Raw genomic sequence first — 19,427 nt, 5'->3', positions numbered from 1 at the left:
CAATGCAATTGGTTCTTTTCGCATGACGACGGGCCTACATTGTCCAGAGTTGCCCGTCGTTAGGAAAATTCATTGTGACGTCACTTTTTCAAAGGAAAATGAACAATGCGTTGACATCATTTCTCTCATTTTTTATTTCTGACGTCAGAAATTATAGCAATTTTTTCTCTCTTTTCGCTTGTTTTTTCTGCTTTATTTCGCTATTTTTCCTGGATAAAGCGCTAAAAATCAATCAAAGTTGAAGGAAACGGTTAACAAATACAATAATGACCGGTTTTTTTCGGGCTGTACTGAAAATATTGCCCTCGGTCAACGCAACAACCTCGCAAGCTCGGTCGTTACTTGACCTCGGGCAATATTTCTCAGTACAGCCCTCACTAACCGGTCATTATTGTATTAGTACAGCCCTCACTAACCGGTCATTATTGTATTACTGTTAAATTTATAAAAATCCTAGTACCTTATCGGCCCTTTTTACACCGGCCCTTATTGACGTTATTTTTGGGCTCGTGGCTTAATAAGGGCTGGCGTAAAAAGGGCCGATAAGGTAATTTAGTGATATTTTAAGATATCTCAATGCAAAATATAAAACAAATCTTAATTCTTCTAACAATGGGAAATTAGATATTCTTTAAAAGAAGACGCGACACTATTGATATTCCCTCAGCATAGAATAGTCTAATTAACAGCATAGATAGGATAGGCTAATTACCCTATTATAGTCTAATTTGATGGTGTTCTTGAATGTTGTAACATTTATATTATGATGACGATTGAAAGTTTAATGGAGAAGGAAGCTTTCACTCTCAATGCATTGAATTATTTATATTTCAATCGAAATTCGCGTTGACGGGAGATTGAACATTCAATTGGTGCGATTTCTTTATCAAGAGATATCGAATGAATATGGTATACAAGTTGTTTGAATGTCGCTTCATGGATACACAATAACATCTTTCGACTTGAACCAAAATAACTTTTCTTAATCATCAGGTCAGCATGAAAGGATAAAGAAATTGTTTTTCCTTCGGGGAAATTTTTTTTATGACGAGAAGGCTTCTTTTTGACTTGACAAAATAATGACCAAAATTTTAAAGGTAATTAATTTTTTCGCTAAACTTTTTATTTTTTATTTTTTGAGTTCTAGAAAAATATTTTAAAATGACACTCTGCATTTTTCAAACACTTTAAGGAAAAGATATACAGTTGACGCTTTCTAATTCAACATTTTACTGATCAATGCCCTCCATTATTCGATGAAATTTAAAGTCCCCGTCAACAAGAAACTCTCATAAACGACGCTCTACCATTCGATAATCTCCCTTATTCGATGAAAATCCTTTGATCCTTGAAGATCGAATTAGAGAGCGTCAACTGTATTTCTTAAAGTAAGACTTCTTTGTAAACATTAGCTTGAGCGGCTTGATGTAAGTGTTGTAGAACTTTCTAAAAACTTGAAAATGAAGATGAAAAAATGAAGATCTTTTCTCACCTCACATTCCTAATATTTCTAAATTTTTCCCGGGGGGGGGGGCAGTCAGGCAAATTGACCGACGGGTATGTGCGGCGGTTAAGGGTGTGTTTTTCAAAATATCAGAAATGCACTGTAAGGGTGGACTTTTGATAAATGCACTGTAAGGGTGGAATTTTCAGCAAATCTGGGAAGAATTGCAAATTTTTGCTCGAAAATGTTGATTTTTTTGCTCTAAAAGAGTTTAAAATTTGAAAAAATGCACTGTGAGGGTATGAATTTCACCGATTTTTTTCTGCACTGTAAGGGTGCGATTCTAAAAGCCAATTTTTTCGCCGCACATACCGTCAGTTGGTAAACCCACTGCCCCCCCCCCGGGAAATTTTTAAACTCCTTACCTACTCATCTCAAAAGTTACCTCGTTTATTTATTGTTTTCAGATACTTCTTGTGCTGCACGCTCTTATCGTTGGCGTTACTGCTTCAGGTAAAATGCAGTTCATTTTTTGAAATGAACTGAATTTCGTCTTTTTCATGAAGTTGAAATACACCTTTTATCGACCGTAGTCGCGCGGTCAGGCGCGTGCTACTTAATTATTTAATTATCCCCCTAAACTCGATCCAATACTTTTTTGACACCTTTTTCTATTTTTCATGTGAAACAAATTGCTTAATTCTTAGCAGTTCAAAATTCCCCTTTTGCAACATAGAACGACAAAAGATATCACTTACTTATGGTGGCAAACCTTCTTACTGTGAGCTCACCTTGTTGGATAAGCGCTGTTATCTCTATCTTAGTCTCTATTCCTGTCGATCGGTTATTAAACACAATTTACATTACCAATAAATTAGGAGAAAGTGGAAGTCAAATCCATTCTTTCCACAATATTTTGTAAAGGATGATTATCACGTAAGCGCACCGGAGTCGTAAAAAAAGTTCCTTTTCTCTTTAATTTTTAGCTCAATGGGGAAGTTGGTCGGCGTACGGAGCTTGTTTCAGTTACGAGTACGCCGTCAGACCCCGTAAACGTCGCACACGAACGTGTCCCGATGAAACTTGCGTCGGACCTTCATCATCGTACAAATATGACTGCATACCTTCATGTAAGGACTTTTCTACTTCCTTTATTCTGATCTCCTGTACGAAAAATTATCAAGCTGGAAACTTTAATAAAGATTAACAACTGGGGTCTTATTTTTCTGCAAACCTATCATCAGAAAGGAGGGACAAGATGGTGGTCTGTTCCATGCAAAAGCAAAATCTAACGTCAGGACTCCCGACGTTTGTATCCACGCGATGGGATCGCTTTTATTGGCCTCGAATATTTTTGCCTGGGAGAAAAATGGATTACGTTGATTAACCCGCGAAATGAAAGTATCGCGCGCTTGAGAAAAAATTTCAGTGTTTAATCAATCTCGTACCCAGACCTACTTGCACCAATTTCTGATTTAACTGCGATGGGCGTGAAACAATTGCTATTGGAAAAACTGCCGCAAATTTTTTTTGAGTTTTTGTTATTCACAAGAAAATAATTTATGTGATGTAAAGAAAAAGACAAGGAACAAAGCTAGAAGCTCGTGGAAATTTAAATATTGTATTCAGGATGAACGACCTTGCAATATCTTCCGACATTAAGTCACTTTATTAATAACTGATTTATTGCAAGTGACGTATTTTATTGAGAAAACAGCACTTAAGTTATCCAATTTTGTGCAGTCATTGCAATCGGTTAACTTTCTCTAATCCGAACCTCTATAATTCGAATCTTTCTGTAATTCGAACTAAAATTTTTGTCCCCTCAGCTGGTAAGTAGTGTAGAAGATTCTTTAAAATTAGAATATACTATACCGTAATTCCATTGAAAGTCTTAGTCCCGTGAGGATCGAATTAGAGAGAAGCGGCTGTAACTATAACATGAAAAAGATGGTTGAATGTCGAATCTTTCCATGATTTTTCCAGCGATTTTCTTACAAGTCACATCAGTGACTAACCAAGATATGCGGTGGACAGGAGGGATAAACACAATGACTTTAGAAACTTCTCTTCGGTTCCGGAACGTTCACGAAGCGATCAATCAACCATTCAATAGTACAGTACATTCCATTGCAATGGAACATTTATTTGGAAAGGAAGACGCCCGATATGGTATGATATACGTTTGTTTGTAAAAACATCCATTTTAAAGGCCGTGATACACTTGTCAATATAAAATCAATATTAAAAAACTGTTACTATATTTGGATATAAATCTAAAATTGATCGCTTCCTTACACTTATCAATAATCTAAATTATATCCAATTATAGATCTATTATAATTTGGGCCCTTACACTTGCTTGTTCTTTTTTGAACATTTTTAGAGTACTTTAGCGCAATTTGCTAAGAAAGCCGGGTGTTTGGAGCAGCAAAGTCTTAAAATGTTCTTATATAGTTTGTTCTTGTAAAAAAAGAACGCGCATGGGCCCATTTTCTTTTCTCTTTAATTTATTTGTTGTCTATGTGATTGCTAACTCGTCAATTTTGAAGATATTGTTTTTCATAATAGTCGGCAAGGAGGCGCGTCTCTATGCTGACAATGCAAAATAAACAAAATAACATCTCAAAATTTGTGCGCGTGAGACGCCGAAAAGTGGAGAAAGTTGTTTTTTCTACTGTTTAAAAATGTTGTATGAAGTGGTAGCTTTTTTAGTTCAAAGGAGGCATATCATTTTTTTATTTAGTTGCAACAATGAAGTATCTGCTTGATATAAAATAATGTGACCAAAATGAAACGGGAATGAAAACTATTCATGACATCATGACGTAATTTCTTTTTATGGAAACACTCTGGACTTTACCAATCTGACAAGCAATTTTTTCCCCGAAAAAGCCAGAGTGTTTCCGTACAGTGTAGAAAAATGACGTCATGAAAATCAAGAATTAAGGAAAAGAGATCTATAGAAAGGCCGGTCTCCACTTTCGCGCGACATGAGCGAAAACTTTTTGATGTTTTTGTAAAGTCATTGGTCGGTCGAAAAATGAAGCAATTCCATTGGTCGAAATTGACGTAACGAATGAAAAAAGTAGAACTTTTTTATGACGCAGTTTTTTTGTTCAGGCAAAAAAGATTAAGAAAAAAACTTTCGCGAAAGTGGAGACCGGCCTTAAAGTTACTTTTGATGTTTAAATACTTGATTTGTCTTTTAGTGATGGAGACACGTTCCCTGACACGAAACTGTCTTACCAACCTTCCGGAGCAAGAACATATAAGTGGCTTTCACTCTTCAGAAAAGGGACAGGGAATACAAGACCACCAAGTTCGCCACGATTTGTTGGGCAAATTTGATTCCAATCCAGCTGTTATATGTTTTAAAACGCAGCAAAGGGTTTGTACTACATTCACCCCCCCCATGAAGTATTTTTCGCCTTTTGTTTCACCTTTTGCTTTCTACACCTACTTTCAGAGTCACAACAGAAACTTTCTACTGCTGTTTCTCACAAACTTTTTTGGAATATTTAATAAAAAGCATGACTCCATTAACTAGATAAATTTTCACGTTGAATTTCTTTTATTGCGGATCTTAGATTTTAACTTGGGCAGTCTCCGAAATTAACCCTTTTTTACCTAAGTTATTTTATCTCTAATTGCTAGGGTTTTTGGAAAGAATTCTGATTTTGAAATTTAAAAGACAAAGTTTTGCGAAAATGGCCTAAGTTCTTTTTTTTTAATTTAGTATTTATAAATAATAACAATGACCTCTTTTCTACTTTAAAATAAAATAGCCTTGAACAAACGTGAAATATATGTATAATATAAATTTTTATATAGTGTCTAATATTGCAAAACATTGAGGCCTAGTTTCTAAACTGAAGATTTAAAAGAACCTTCATTCTATTATTTTTCAGCTCATGGAAACACCAGAATCGTCAAATATATACGCATCTGTGGTTGTCAAGGTGACGCAAGAAGAGATCGGTTCTGCTTATTTCGTGCACCAGAAAACCTACCGGAAAACTGCATCAACGGAACACCGAATACTCACTGATGACCAGTCATGGAGGTCTATCTATTATGATTTCCCAGGGTAAGTTGGGTTTGAAATATTGCTATGACAACTCCTAACAAACTTCAAGTTAATGTGCAGTATATTCGAAAAAGTATAACCTAGACCATGTTCAGATGTTACGTATGGCTTCAGTACCGTGTTTGTTACAGATAGGAATTGTTCATATTGATTTCAGAACGTTTCGGAGCAAGAAAACGGAGTAGTTTCGTTCCGATGAATAGTGGAGCGTTTTTTCTTTTTTTGTCTTTTGGACCAAAACAAACCTTTAAAAGTCTGAATATGGTTTGTTTTGTGGTCTTTTAAGTATTCGTTTTTAAAACGAATTGAATGTTGTTCGTGAATAAGTTAAGTAAAGTACTCCATTAACAGACGATCCGGTATCAAACTCTGCAAGCATTTGTCAACGTGTCTGTCATGTTACTGGCTGCGTGAATTACGTGAAAATATGCAAGCAATCATTACATAGAAAATAAAAATATCTTAAAATTTCCGTAGTCGATTTTAAATTCCCTCGTCAAAAGTTTTCAAATTCATTCTTCATTCCAAACCTCCAGTTTCCAGACCCTTATTTTTTGCAATAATTGTCCTCTTCTTCATTTAAATCCAATCTAAACAGTTTGAACGGTAGAGGAAGGACATGCTCTGTCTGCGCATTAGTCTTACTTTCCATGGGTTTTCAAAAATTTTCCCCTTCGTTTCTATATATTCTGGGTGCAGTACTTATTTATATTTTTTAAGCTTAGCCTACTTCTTTTGGCGGGAGATATCGAGTCAAACCCGTGGCCGCGAGAGAAAGATAACACCTTATCAATTTCACATTGGAATCTAAACAGCGTTTGGGTTGATAAATTTTCAAAGATTGCTCAAATCACTGCCTTTCTGAGTGCTCACAAGTTTGATATCTTCTGCGTCGGTGAGTCGTTTCTCGATTCCTCTATCGAGAGTGATGATTCGAGGTTGAAAATTATAAGCTACTCAGATGTAACCACCCATCTAACTCTAAAATAGGTGGTGTTTGTCTTTATTATAGAAGGGGTCTTTCTGTTGATAGAAGGCCTGAGTTGTCTTCTCTGGACGAGTGCCTTGTTTGTGAAGTTAATTCTGGTTCGAAAAAAGTTCTTCTTTGTCTTCTCTACCGTACTCCTAGTTAAAATGCATGATGCTTCTGGACAAGGCTAAAATATATCGTCGATGGAGAAAGTGACAAAATCCCTTAGATCGCCAGGCACTCGATGATATGGTTGTCGAGTGCAGATTAGCCATTAATACTGCCAAGGACAACTATTTTTCTCGTCTTGGCAATTCTTTAAATGATCCAAACATCGGAAGTAAGAAATACTGGTCTACCCTTAAGCAGTTCCTGAGCATAAGTAAAAACCCCTAAAATTCCACCCATTCGCGACGAAAGTAACGTCCTTGTGAGCGATGTTTCTGAGAAGGCCGATATTTTTAACTCTTTTTTTGCAAACCAATGTTCTTTGATCGAAACTGGCAGCGTGCTGCCACCTGAACAATTTTTCACCGACTCCAGGCTAAATAACCTTGAATTTGACGAAGAAAAAATCGCGTCAATTATTAATTCTTTAAACGTAAACAAGGCCCATGGGTGGGATAATGTTTCTTCTCGTATGATCAGGATCTGTGGTGATTCTCTAGTAAAACCTTTGTTTAGTATATTCAATCTTTCCATCAATTCTGGCATTTTCCCATCACAGTGGAAGAAAGGCAATGTGGTTCCTGTCTATAAAAAGGGAGACAGGAGCATAGCTAAAAATTACAGACCAGTTTCTCTTCTTTATTCTTCTTAATTTACATTAATGATCTCCCATTAAACCTTGAGTCAAAACCCAAAATCTTTGCTGACGACACCTCCTTATTCTCCCTTGTGATGGACCAGCTCTTGAGCATTGGGGTACTAAACAGAGATCTTGCCAGGATAAATAAGTGGGCTCGTCAATGGAAGATGTCTTTCAACCCAGACCCTTCTAAACAAGCTGTGGAAGTCTATTTTACCTGCAGAATCACTCCTGCTAATGCTCCAGTAATCTCCTTCAATAACACTAACATCGCTGTCAGTGAGCACCAAAAACATCTTGGTCTAATCTTAGATTCAAAACTTTCTTTCGATTACCATCTTGAGGAGAAGATAAAAAAGGCCAATAAAGGTATTGGCCTTATTAACAGACTTCGCAAACATGTGCCTAGAAGATCTCTTCTTACCATCTATAAATCTTACATTAGACCTCATCTTGACTACGGTGATATCATATATGACCGCCCAGGAAATGCCTCTTTTGAACAGAAGCTTGAATCCATCCAATATAATGCCTGCTTAACATGATAGCTAAGGTTGCTTTCGTGGAACGTCTCAGGAGAGAATATACTCGAAACTTGGCCTTGAAAGCCTTGCTGACAGACGCTTTGCCAGAAGAATGATATTTTTCTATAAAATTATGAATAACCAAGCTCCGTCTTACTTACGTAACTATCTGCCAGCAAGGCTTACAGAGCCAGTTAACATAAGAACAAGAAATCCTATTTATCCTCTTAATATACGAACGTAGCGTTTTCGTAATACTTTTTTTCCTTACTGCATATCACAGTGGAATGTCCTGGACGCGAATATAAGAGATCTACCTTCTGTTAAGACCTTTAAGAATGCAATTTTAAAATTTTTGAGACCCAAACAATCTTGTGTTTTTGATGTTTCTGACAATCAAGGTGTAGTCTTTCTAAATCGACTTCGGGTAGGGTTTTACTTTTTCCTTTCCTTCCTTACCTCTGGCGATATAACTTGAGTTTCTAGCGGAGGGAGGGACTATATTAATGTTTAGTAGTATTTTGTATTATATGTTCGTAATGTACCCTGTGTTTATGTTTCAATAAGGAAAAAAAAAAAATCCAATCTGCTTAAAATGAACCTTTTTGACGTTTCAAGTAAAGGCAAAAAATTTCGACATTAACACATTGACCATTCCAACTTAGATTTTTTTATCATGATTCGGCGAATTTTGTTGACTGGATCGCTTATAGTCCACGTAATACAGTAATATTGGTGTTATATAGTAATAGAGGGGCGCAGTAGTATAGTGGGTATCAATCTTGACTGCCGTCCAGGAGGTCGGAGTTCGATTCCCGCTCGGTGCTGTGATTCACTTGGCAAGTGAATGTACCTTCGCCCAGGCCAACCCATGCCATGTGAGGGGAATTGAGTAGACAGAAACTCAAGAAGCCTGTCGGTGACTGTGCTAGGTATCGATTCCACAATCCATCGTGGATGAGGTGAGAGTCCGCTGGCCTTGTTCCCTAGTGGTTCACGCTGGACTTAACGCACTCGATCCAAAAACTGTGTGTCAGTGTCTCGCAAGCTGGTCGCAGTATAAACCATCGCATAGACGGTTCTAATGAGACGACTCCTAAACCGCTCAATACGGAACCGGGTGTCCTCTGCAAAGAGCAGCCAGTCATCATACAGTTGTTACATAGTATCATATACAATAATTGTAATAATATCAGGCTGTATAAACTATAATTTGTCCTTTCCATTATTATTTGGCAAAAAAGGGGAATTCCCTCAAAACTTTGAAACCGCAAGTGATTTTTTAAGTGCTTTGAAGTACAGTTCGGAAGTAGAGTTTTAACTCTGAGTTTTAACATGAGACTTAAGAATTAGAAGGACCTTAGGATCTCAGGATCTAAAAGCTCAAAAAATGTTCCAATAAGGCAGAGAATATAGCCTGGATACCATTTAACCTCTCCTAAAACGAAAAATCCGATGAAGCAAAGTGGAAATACTGAAACTGCAGTTCTTGCTTCGACCTTTAAATTGTGTTAAAAAGTGACAACACGGTTAATCTTTCAGGGCCAAATTCCAACTTCTGGGACGGATTGATATGGAGGGTAAAACCGAAGGGTTTACTCACCACATACGAATTGTGATGTACTTCCCACCTCAAATTGTTATCACACAAAGCATCACAAATTGGTATTCAACATCTATAGCGGCAGATGTTTGTCGAAACTTCATGAGCTTTGCTGTGGACGAGGAAAAACGAAAACTCATCATCACTGTACGTTTTTTTATAAAAGTCAGTCAATTTTGGCTGTACTGCTTTTATTCTTTTGAAACTTATTCCAGACTTAAATGGTTTTAAAATGTTCTTATTGTAATGAATTTAGAACATTTATTGTGATCCTACGATGTTCTTAATTCTTGTTTCCAGCCTTTATAAATAAAAATTTAGAGGGGAATTTATAATGACTATAAACCCTTGTGTGTAACGGTTTTTATTTCTCTATAATCTTGATTCAGTCTTTGTCTTAGTTTGCTCTTTAACATTCACTAGAGTTGAGCCTCAGATTGTTCTTAATTTGTTCTTAGATTCGTCCAATTTTAGCCTCGTGTTCTTATAAAATTGTTCTTACAAAATAAGGTCAAAATATGGAAGCAACCAGATACTATATGCTCTTTGGACCTACCTAGAGGTCCTATAAATTAACCGTTGTTCGTTCGTTTGTCTTTCCGTTCCTCCGCTCGTCTGTTACAAGCTTTTCTCAAGATGGGCTAATTAGTTTTTTCTGATTTTTGGCACAAAGATGCAAAATGGCGATGCCCAAAACGTGAGCCCGTACTCAATTCCATTTATGAATTTTTGCTCCATTCGTTTGCTCGCTCTTTCATTAAGTTTCATTGTCAAGTAGGTCCAAACAGCATCCAGCTTGTTTCTGTGAAAAAGTTATTTAAGAACATAAGACAACGATGGCTAAAATATTAAGAACAAGTTAAGAACATTTTTAAGTTTAAAACTGAAAGAGTTATAAACATCTAAGAGCATGGCTGGTCAAGGAGGATATATAAATATGAAAAGCACTAATTTTTACCTAGCATGTGATTGTGGTAGTTTTAATGATTTCTTGATATCTATCATCTTTATAGATTCCGCAAGCTATTCACGGACGGAACACGGACTGCAATCCCCAATTCACAATATCTCACGCTTATAATGAATTTAAAAGATGGGAAAAGCAAGCCCGTTATAAAACATTCTTGGATACGACTTTCTGCAAAGGTTTGTGAATAATTCGTTCGTTCGTTCGTTCGTTCGTTCGTTCGTTCGTTCGTTCGTTCGTTCGTTCGTTCGTTCGTTCGTTCGTTCGTTCGTTCGTTCGTTCGTTCGTTCGTTCGTTCGTTCGTTCGTTCGTTCGTTCGTTCGTTCGTTCGTTCGTTCGTTCGTTCGTTCGTTCGTTCGTTCGTTCGTTCGTTCGTTCGTTCGTTCGTTCGTTCGTTCGTTCGTTCGTTCGTTCGAACGAAATTTGCGACATTTACTTTCTCAAACTTTCTCGAATCAAGACATGAAAATTAAAATTTTCACAAGAAAATATCATTGACTTATAAGGCATTAACAGGCCCTGTAAGAATCTTTCGACCTCTCAAGAATTTTTAAAGACATTTATTTTTGAGAAAATTGATTCCATTCTTTTATTCATTCATTGTACAGGGAACGATTGGGCTTGCACTTCAATGGACTATGGTACCGTGACCACACAATCAGTAAACAACACAAAGTCCATCACTGAATCCCAATATGATTTTGAGGGTATATTAATATTCATGCTTTACCTTTTTTATGCATCTTCGATAGCCCCTAAGGCTCACCACGCACTTCCAGTTCTAATAAAATTTGTGAACTAGAACTGTCTAGGGTCATGACACTGAAGGCTCACAAGACACTGCGCACTTCCGAGTTTTTTTGTGACGACACTGCACACTTCTAAAAATATTTTAGAGACTCAAAAGTCCCCCTCGAAAGATAGCCGTTCTGGTCAGCAAAATAGATATCGAGTTGTAATAAATGAGTTGATGATAATAGCGAAGAGGCTCAGAAATCCCCAGTTAGTTTTCTCGAGTTAAAAAACCGAGTTACGAAAAAACCGAGTTATGACGTCATTTTTCGGAAATTTTGACGTCATCTTGTACCTACTATATGACGTCATTCTCAATTTTGTAGCTCGTTTTTTTCCGTGACTTTAAAATTTCGAGTTATCTCTGATGGTATCTTAACTCAAGTAAGTCCTTCCTTTAAATTTTCGAGTCATTTCTCGTTTTTAAACTCGGTTTCGTTTCTTTTAAATTTTCGAGTTATTTTCATTCCTTTAGATTCTTGGATTCTCGAGTTATTTTCACAGCAGAAGGCTCAAAACACACACACACACACACACTTCTAGTTTTCATGCACTAGGATGGTCCAATGGCGGGAAATACTAGCGGCGTCGAGGCAAAAAAAAACAAAGTTGATATTTGCTCACTTTTTACTTCCCCGATTTTTACCAGGGGGGATTTTAACTCAGAAATTTTAACCTGTAACTCTTGATATGAACAACTCGGAAATTTTAACTCATTTTGCGTAACTCGACATTCATTTTAAAGATCGACAAAAATTTCATCGCGCGGGCCGCTCACTTGGAAATTTCCCGCCCTGACAAAAAGTCAGAAGTGCGCAATGTCACTTGGGCCTTCTGGGCCAATGACCCAAGGCAGTTCTAGTTCACAAATTTTATAAGAACTGGAAGTGCGTAAAACTAGAAGTGCGTGTTTTGAGCCTTCTGGGAAAGAGATTATTTATGTTTACGTAGTCAAATCTTATCTAAAAAATCTACTAAAGATCTGTATATTTGTGATTGGTGAGCATTGAGTAGATCATTGACTTCTAAGCCCGAAACTCCTGGATGGGAAATGAAGCCACTTATTTCCCATCCTAAACGCGTGACCCGCGTGATTTTCATACAAACGCTAGATTGAAAGTAAAATACATCTCCATGAATTCGAAAGATATGCCGCGTGAAAACAAAGAAAGTGCTAGATTTGATCCGCCATTTTAAATGCGGCGTAAATCTTAGTACTTGTGTTGAGGAGGTCCATTTCCGTTCCAAGGGGGTAAGGTTTAATATGTTGCAGAATTCCATAGGGAGATACAAAAATCTGTCAAAAATAACTGGAATTCCATGGGGGTAGCCTTTTAAATCCTACTAAAATTCAGAATTCCAGAGGGGTTTAAACCTGAAATTGCCCGGAATTCCAGAGTGTTACAGCATTTCCAGCCACCAAATGTTTGACCTCCTCAACAGGGGGTATACGGTTTTTTTTCTGGAAAAACCCATTCATCTCTAGTCCGTTCGGGCTTTAAACTTAATGGAGCAGATCAATCTACATTGTTAGTTAATTAGGGAAATCAAATTCTCTTACAATCCCCAGGTGGACGACGTATCAAGGAGAAAGCGACTGGTCGATGTTGGGCACTTGATACTACAGATGGTAGATCGATCATTTTGTCATCTTCTTGCAAAGAAGCTTTCCATTTCGCACCCGTTGGATCAGGCTTGATGAAACTTATTCACTCGCCCTCCGGAAAGGTTAGTAGAAACCTCACTTAAAGTCTCTAGGCCTTTTTAAAGAGGACAATGGGTATAGACGGGTAACAAGAATCATGTTGTCAACAGGGTTGAAAAAAAGAGAAGAAAAAAAATTTATTTCAAGGTCAACATAATTCAATTTTCCTGACAGGGCAAGGGGGGCTATGCCCCCCCCCAATAATTTTTTCAAAAATGGTTATTTTGCAAAATGCAAAGTTTTTCTTTTTTAATTTGTCATAGTTATCACAATTGAGTGCATTTTCAAGCAATCTAGAGCTCAAATTTTCAAAATTGTCACTAAACTTCAGCCCCCCAATATGGAAATGCTTCCTACGGCACTGTAATCTAATTGGTTAAAGATTTTTGAAAAGTTGAAGAATGAAGAAAAAAACGAAGATGAAAAAATAAAGATTTTTCTACTGGTTCAAAAATCATGACATCGGACTCTCTACAATATTTGAGCGTCGCTGATTTCAAATCTGTGTTCAGATTTTTCGTATCTTTGTTCTGGATAAAAATGATAAAAACATCCATTTGAAGTAAGTCTAAAACAGCCAAAAACTACCTAAACATAAAAAATGACCTATTTCACATCCGGGGGGTCACTTAGATCAAATTGGTGCTGGGTATGTGCGACCCATAAGGGTCCTTTTTGCACACCCTCAAAAGTCTCTCAAAGGGGTAAAATTTTGAGAGAGGTCTCTCTAAGGGTCCCAAAAACGCCAATTTTTCGTCTCTCTAAGGGTCGATTTTTGATTTTTGGCCCGTCACCTTGCAAACCTAGTACCCCCCTTCCTTGGGACTTCCCAGTGCTGTCACTTTTTATAACAGATAGAAAGATACGAAAAACCTGAACACAAATTTGAAATCAACAAGGCTCTAATATTCTAGAGAGTCTGATGTCATGATTTTTGAAATCAAAGATTTATTATACACTGGATAAACGATTCATAAAACGATGGAGAGCGATCATTATATTTTCATTGTTTCAGAAAACAATTGATGTTCTAGCTTTGTCTGCAAAGGACAACTGTCATGACGGCTCAAAGATGTCTGATTTTTAAAAACGTTTATCAGTCTTATTTTTTAAAAGTTCTCTAGCTCTTTCTTTTTGTACATTTTCAGAAAAAAAAGTTTGAAAGTAAGGCTAGCATTCCGAGCTGGATACATTTGTGAAATCTAATGTGAGAAAAAACATCATTAGACCAGAAATTCAGACAAAATGCTTAAAGTGACATGAAATTTTCGACTTATAATTAGCAATTAAGTGGAAGAATCTGACTCTCCCAGGAAAGTTTTGACTCTCTTTTAGTCATCATTTAATGAGGGAAGGAGAGTAAACAATAATATATTTACTGTGGACATAGCTATTACACGAGAAATCGGCAAAAATCTGTTACTTGTATAGCCAAGTGTATAATAAATCCTTGTTGAAATCTATAAGATCATTCACCTTGAAAATATCTTTCCAGCTTTTTAACTTTGGTGCTGAAAAATTGATAAAAACTGTTAAAAGTGTCCGCGTACTTTTGAAACAGTCTCTTTAAAAAGCCAACCATGCCGCTGAGGGTTGACAGTTGCATTTTATTTGAAGCTTAAAGGTTTTATTTTTACACAAATGTTCCCGTTTCATATCAGACACATATTTTATATCGGGACAATGTCTGCCTATTGTTATATAATGCTGATATAATGCAGAAAAATGTTTTTCTTTTCTTCTTTCGAACCAATCTTGCTCCACATCTGTGTCAATCAAATGTGAAAAAGCTTGTGAATTAAATTGATGAGTAAGCAAATTCTCTTATTCAAAAACAAAACCTTTAACCCAGTTTTCCTAACATTTTCATAGTTAACAAGTGTATCCTTTTTATTCTATGAAAAAGCTGACTTGATTCTACCTGCTTTTTTTTTGTCCAGTCCATCCTTGGCTCAAATAACGTACTGAAACAATCATTAAACGAAGGAGGGCTCGATTATTTTGGGCTGACTAAAAATCAGACATTGACTCTCAACCGAGATGGTACAGCAAAGAGGTTTTCGTGTCTCACTGTCAATGATGATGGCACGATCCGACAAAATATCGGTCCCTTCAAAGAAGATGTTCCAATGGATTCCGCTTGTGGACAGCTTTTCTCATTTTTACACGGTACGTTACTCGTCGTCATGGGAACCTATTTTAATCACCTCTTCATCGTAAAACTTTTAAAAGTAGAGTTTCCATAACTCGAACCCGAACGGGAAACGCAAATTTGTTCGAGTTAGGGAGATTCAGAGTTATGGAGTAAGGTTTATAAGGCGTTTTAGAGAGGCCATAAAACTTGTTCGAGTTAAGGAGATATTCGAGTTAAAGAGACTCCAATGCACTTTCATAGTCAGGGAATTCCCGCAACCTCGTTCACGTGTATTCCAGGCTTTATTTACGTTACTGATGGACGCCAGGGAATGCGTTGGGAGGAAGTTCTCAAAACAATATGTCGTAAAACAATCTGATGTTACCAAGATAATTTTTTATGCATGTGAAACCTTTAGACATTGTATTCTCCATTTAATTGTATTAGTACGGTCTAGGGGTGTAAAAATTCTGCACAAAGGCGTAAAAGCATGAGACTTTTCACAATTTTTAAGGGCTGAGATTTAAATCTATTTTTGACCCCAAAACTACAATTGTGTGAAGTTTCATGCTTTTACGCCAGACTGGACTATATTACATTTTTAAAATTTCAATTTTTGAAGGTAATTTTAGCCCTCAAATCACCTTACTACTTCGTTTCGGTGGTCAGAAACCCAAATATTCCAAAAATGGTTTTTGGCGTCTCTCTTCTTGATTATCAGTAATCAAGGATCAGAAATCAAGAGAAAGGAGCTGCGCTCTCCTCTACCTTTTGGTGAACGGCTCAGGAAAGGGCTCTCTCGGGTCATCCTCGGGTCATCCCTGGCAGTGCGGTCTCATCCACAATTTATTCTTCTCTTTCCAGCTTTCCCACAAGACATAATGGACAAAATTTCCATGAAGTCTATGCTGAAAATTTCCACTTCAAAAGGATCCACTTTGTTTGTTTGCACGCCTTCAAAAGATTTGTAAGTATTGTACGTTAAATCTTGGGATTTCACTCTCTGATTCAATTTTCAAGAAGAATTGGATTTTCATCGTATAAAGGGGCTTATCGAATGGTAGTGTCGTTTATGAGAGTTTCTTGTCGACGGTGGCTTTCAATGTTGTCGAACAATAGGGCGTATCAAACAGAAGAACGTCCCATCTGGCGCACAACGTTGTTTCAACGTTCATCTAACGTTATATGGATGTTGTGAACGTTAGATAAACGTTGAAACAACGTTGTGTGTCGCATTAGAGAAACTTTTGAGAGAGTTTAGTGAGATTACTAGCTTAAATTGATGTGCACTGAAAAGCCCATCATCTAACCAGCCATTCAGAACGGAACTCGTCCACAACTCATTTTTAAGATTTCTAACCATTTGCGTATTTTTTTTAGGATGGACAAATCGAATTGTTATTGGTCGGTTGATGTCGGTGTCACGTGGATAGGTAGTCTGAACAAATATATGCTGCGTGCATCCCCTGAAATAGTTTGTAACATAAGGAATAGTAGGGGGAATTTTGTTCGATTTTTTGGAATCGCTTGACTGTTTTGTTAGAAGCACTTGTTATACATTTTTGGAAAGCTAAGGGGTAGGGGAATCGAAATTACTATGTTTCCAATTTTTTTTCTGACACTTTGGTGTGATTTTCGGACAAATATGACGGTCTCAGGCAAAAATCATAGGGTTAAAAATTAATGAAAATTTTAGCTCGAGAAAACGGAGACCTGTTGTATATTTTTGGAAAGCTCTCAAAAAATTAAGATTAGAGATATATTGCAAGTATAGGTGATTTCAGTACCTAGCTCGAGATATTAACCCTTGAAAACCGTGTTTTCAGCCAGAAACAGCTATTTTGTCCAGTTTTTGCGCTTTCGGAAGCTCAATATCTCGAGTTAGGTACTGAAATCACCTATACTTGCAATATATCTCTAATCTTAATTTTTTGAGAGCTTTCCAAAAATATACAACAGGTCTCCGTTTTCTCGAGCTAAAATTTTCATTAATTTTTAACCCTATGATTTTTGCCCGAGACCGTCATATTTGTCCGAAAATCACACCAAAGTGTCCGAAAAAAAATTGGAAACATAGTAATTTCGATTCCCCTACCCCTTAGCTTTCCAAAAATGTATAACAAGTGCTTCTAACAAAACAGTCGAGCGATTTTACAAAATGCCCTCTACTAGAATAGGAATCATTCGGTTTAACCCTTTTTTTATTAACTTTTTATCGCCAAAACTTGATAAAAAAGCAAATCGATGACCTTATTTATTTAGGGTAATTTAAACTCTCAGGTGTTCTACTTTGTGCTTCTAAAAGCGTCAAAAATAAGTTAATTTATAGACTGAAACCAGGCCAAACTGGGGTATTCTGGGGTTCTAATAATGTCCAGGGAGGGGTTGGAGAAAATTGAAAATTAACAAGCGCGAGGGGGCGTTGAAATCTTTATGAACCAACAAACTCAAAAAACGTGCTTAGCAAAAAAAAATGTTTAACGGGCCATGTTATTGTTAAGGTCAATTTGCATTCTTGGTTGCTTTCTGGTAGCACTAATAATCTGTTCATATCTTAGCTTTTGAATTCTTTCTTGTTTGATTTGACTTTACCAGTCATCAGTTTTCTCTCTCCTTCGCAAAATGCATTAATTCAAGTATTTTCAAGAATCAGTAAAATCTTAAGATTCCTGATGTAACTTTCCCGAGAAACGCTATTCTTATATTCAATAATTCACTCAGCACCATTACACTTACATGGTTTTATTCGTCAATACGTAGGGCGATGACCAAGTGGTCAAAGGTGTCAAATCAGGGATTCTCCTTCCAATGGTCCGTCCAGTTTAAAGATAGCCTAGAAAGCTGGCCGTGGGTCTCATGAAACAATCGAAAGACTAACTAAAAGTCCTAGTAAAATATCGGCTAAACGTGTAAACCGAAGATTTCTTTCCTCCTTTATTCCCAGCCATGACACCAAAAATCAGCGAACTGAAAGCGTTCATTCCGTCAGAAGATTCATTTTACGGTTTGTGTCATTCTGCAAAATACCATTGTAAATATCACGTGGAAACCGGCCTTCTACATTACGTCACTCTCACTGAATATCAAAGCAAATTATCTGACGTTAACATGGTTTCTGCCACCAATCTAGACGACATGCAGTTGGACACAACGCCCCAAGAAAGTGACGATGTTTCTATCGGAAGTAAGTAGAAACCACCACTCCTTGTTAAGTAACATTAATTATTTTCAATTAGGATTCCCGAAAGCTGCCGAGACGCAATTTCACGAATATGAATAAAAGACTTTATTAAATGATATGATATTTTAAGAGCAAGCACCCTTTTAGTTGAAATTAAGCTGTTCTTATTCTGTTCATTTCGTAAATTTCACTCTCAGAAAATTCTCTAATTGTTCTTAGCTTTGTGAAATATTCCTATGATAAGATGCTATTAAAAAAGCGTTCTTAAAATTTCTAAGCTACTTTGACGGGGTAAAAAGAAAAGCTCCTATTTTTCGATTTTTGACGTACAAATTTTTTTCGAACAAAGACAAATGAAATTTTGAGGAAAGATTCAAAATTTAATTTCTTACCAAACAGCTCAACTGAATAGACAAATGTACGTCAAAGATTGTAAAATAGGGGCGTTTTTTTATAACTCACCCGGTATTTAAAGAGGTATGGGGACTCTACTCTTACATCTTTTCTTTCCATTTTAGTTTCATCTTTGGGATTGTACAAGGCACCGGGCGGTGCGTGGTCACGAATTTTTCTGTGGCAAAATCAACCTGAATATGTTGTTTTGTAAATTGAAAGTGTGACGCGAGCCTAATAAATTCGTTGCACTAACGCGTGATTTTGACTGAGTTTGCTTGGAGATTTTCTAAATTTTCAAATATGCAGAGAGCACTTTATGGAATATTGTCAAATTTTGGAAAACATGACAGTGTTGCCTTACAAAGCATCGTACTCATGATAAACAATCCAAAATTTCTCTTAACAATCAAACGCGCCAAAATAACAAATATTCGGATAATGCTGCAGTACAGTAACCTGAGATCAGATAGTGATTATGTTCTGCCCACCACGCTGAAGCTCTAAAGGAATGGGTGAAAACATAATAATCTGACAAATAATCTCGAGTTCGTAAGGACCGCGCTCGTCTTATAGGACTGGGAATGACAACAAATTTGCGTGATTGTGTTTGAAAATAGGGCGCCATATCAGAAAAGTTTGGTTTTTGACTTTCCGGCGCATAACTAGATTCTTGTTGTAGAATTTTCCGCGGGGGGAACTATTTTCCTCAGATGGTTAATTTTCAAGCGCCTTCATAGGTTTAGCGTGAGCGGAAAAAAATTTATGAACAACTGTTATGGGGGGGGGGTTTCAGGGGGTACCCAATTCCGCAAT

The 19,427-nt window shown here is 36.9% G+C and overlaps 1 protein-coding gene across 1 annotated transcript; it reads left to right on the top strand.

Moving 5' to 3' along the window:
- Positions 1 to 812: 812 nt before the first annotated feature.
- LOC136801189 (uncharacterized) lies at positions 813 to 19,383 on the top strand. The gene is made up of 15 exons (XM_067057824.1): positions 813 to 1,097; positions 1,912 to 1,957; positions 2,431 to 2,574; positions 3,431 to 3,616; positions 4,657 to 4,835; positions 5,356 to 5,534; positions 9,379 to 9,586; positions 10,453 to 10,585; positions 11,015 to 11,113; positions 12,769 to 12,926; positions 14,844 to 15,072; positions 15,902 to 16,004; positions 16,418 to 16,470; positions 17,982 to 18,221; positions 18,737 to 19,383. Exons 1-15 carry the CDS (start codon positions 1,080 to 1,082, stop codon positions 18,823 to 18,825), a joined length of 2,064 nt encoding a protein of 687 aa, XP_066913925.1. The 5' UTR covers positions 813 to 1,079; the 3' UTR covers positions 18,826 to 19,383.
- Positions 19,384 to 19,427: the final 44 nt, after the last annotated feature.

This window comes from Clytia hemisphaerica, unplaced genomic scaffold, assembly GCF_902728285.1.
Source record: "Clytia hemisphaerica strain Z4C2 unplaced genomic scaffold, Clytia hemisphaerica genome assembly, whole genome shotgun sequence".
NCBI classification, from domain to species: Eukaryota; Metazoa; Cnidaria; class Hydrozoa; order Leptothecata; family Clytiidae; genus Clytia; species Clytia hemisphaerica.
This window is presented reverse-complemented; position numbering and strand designations above follow the sequence as displayed.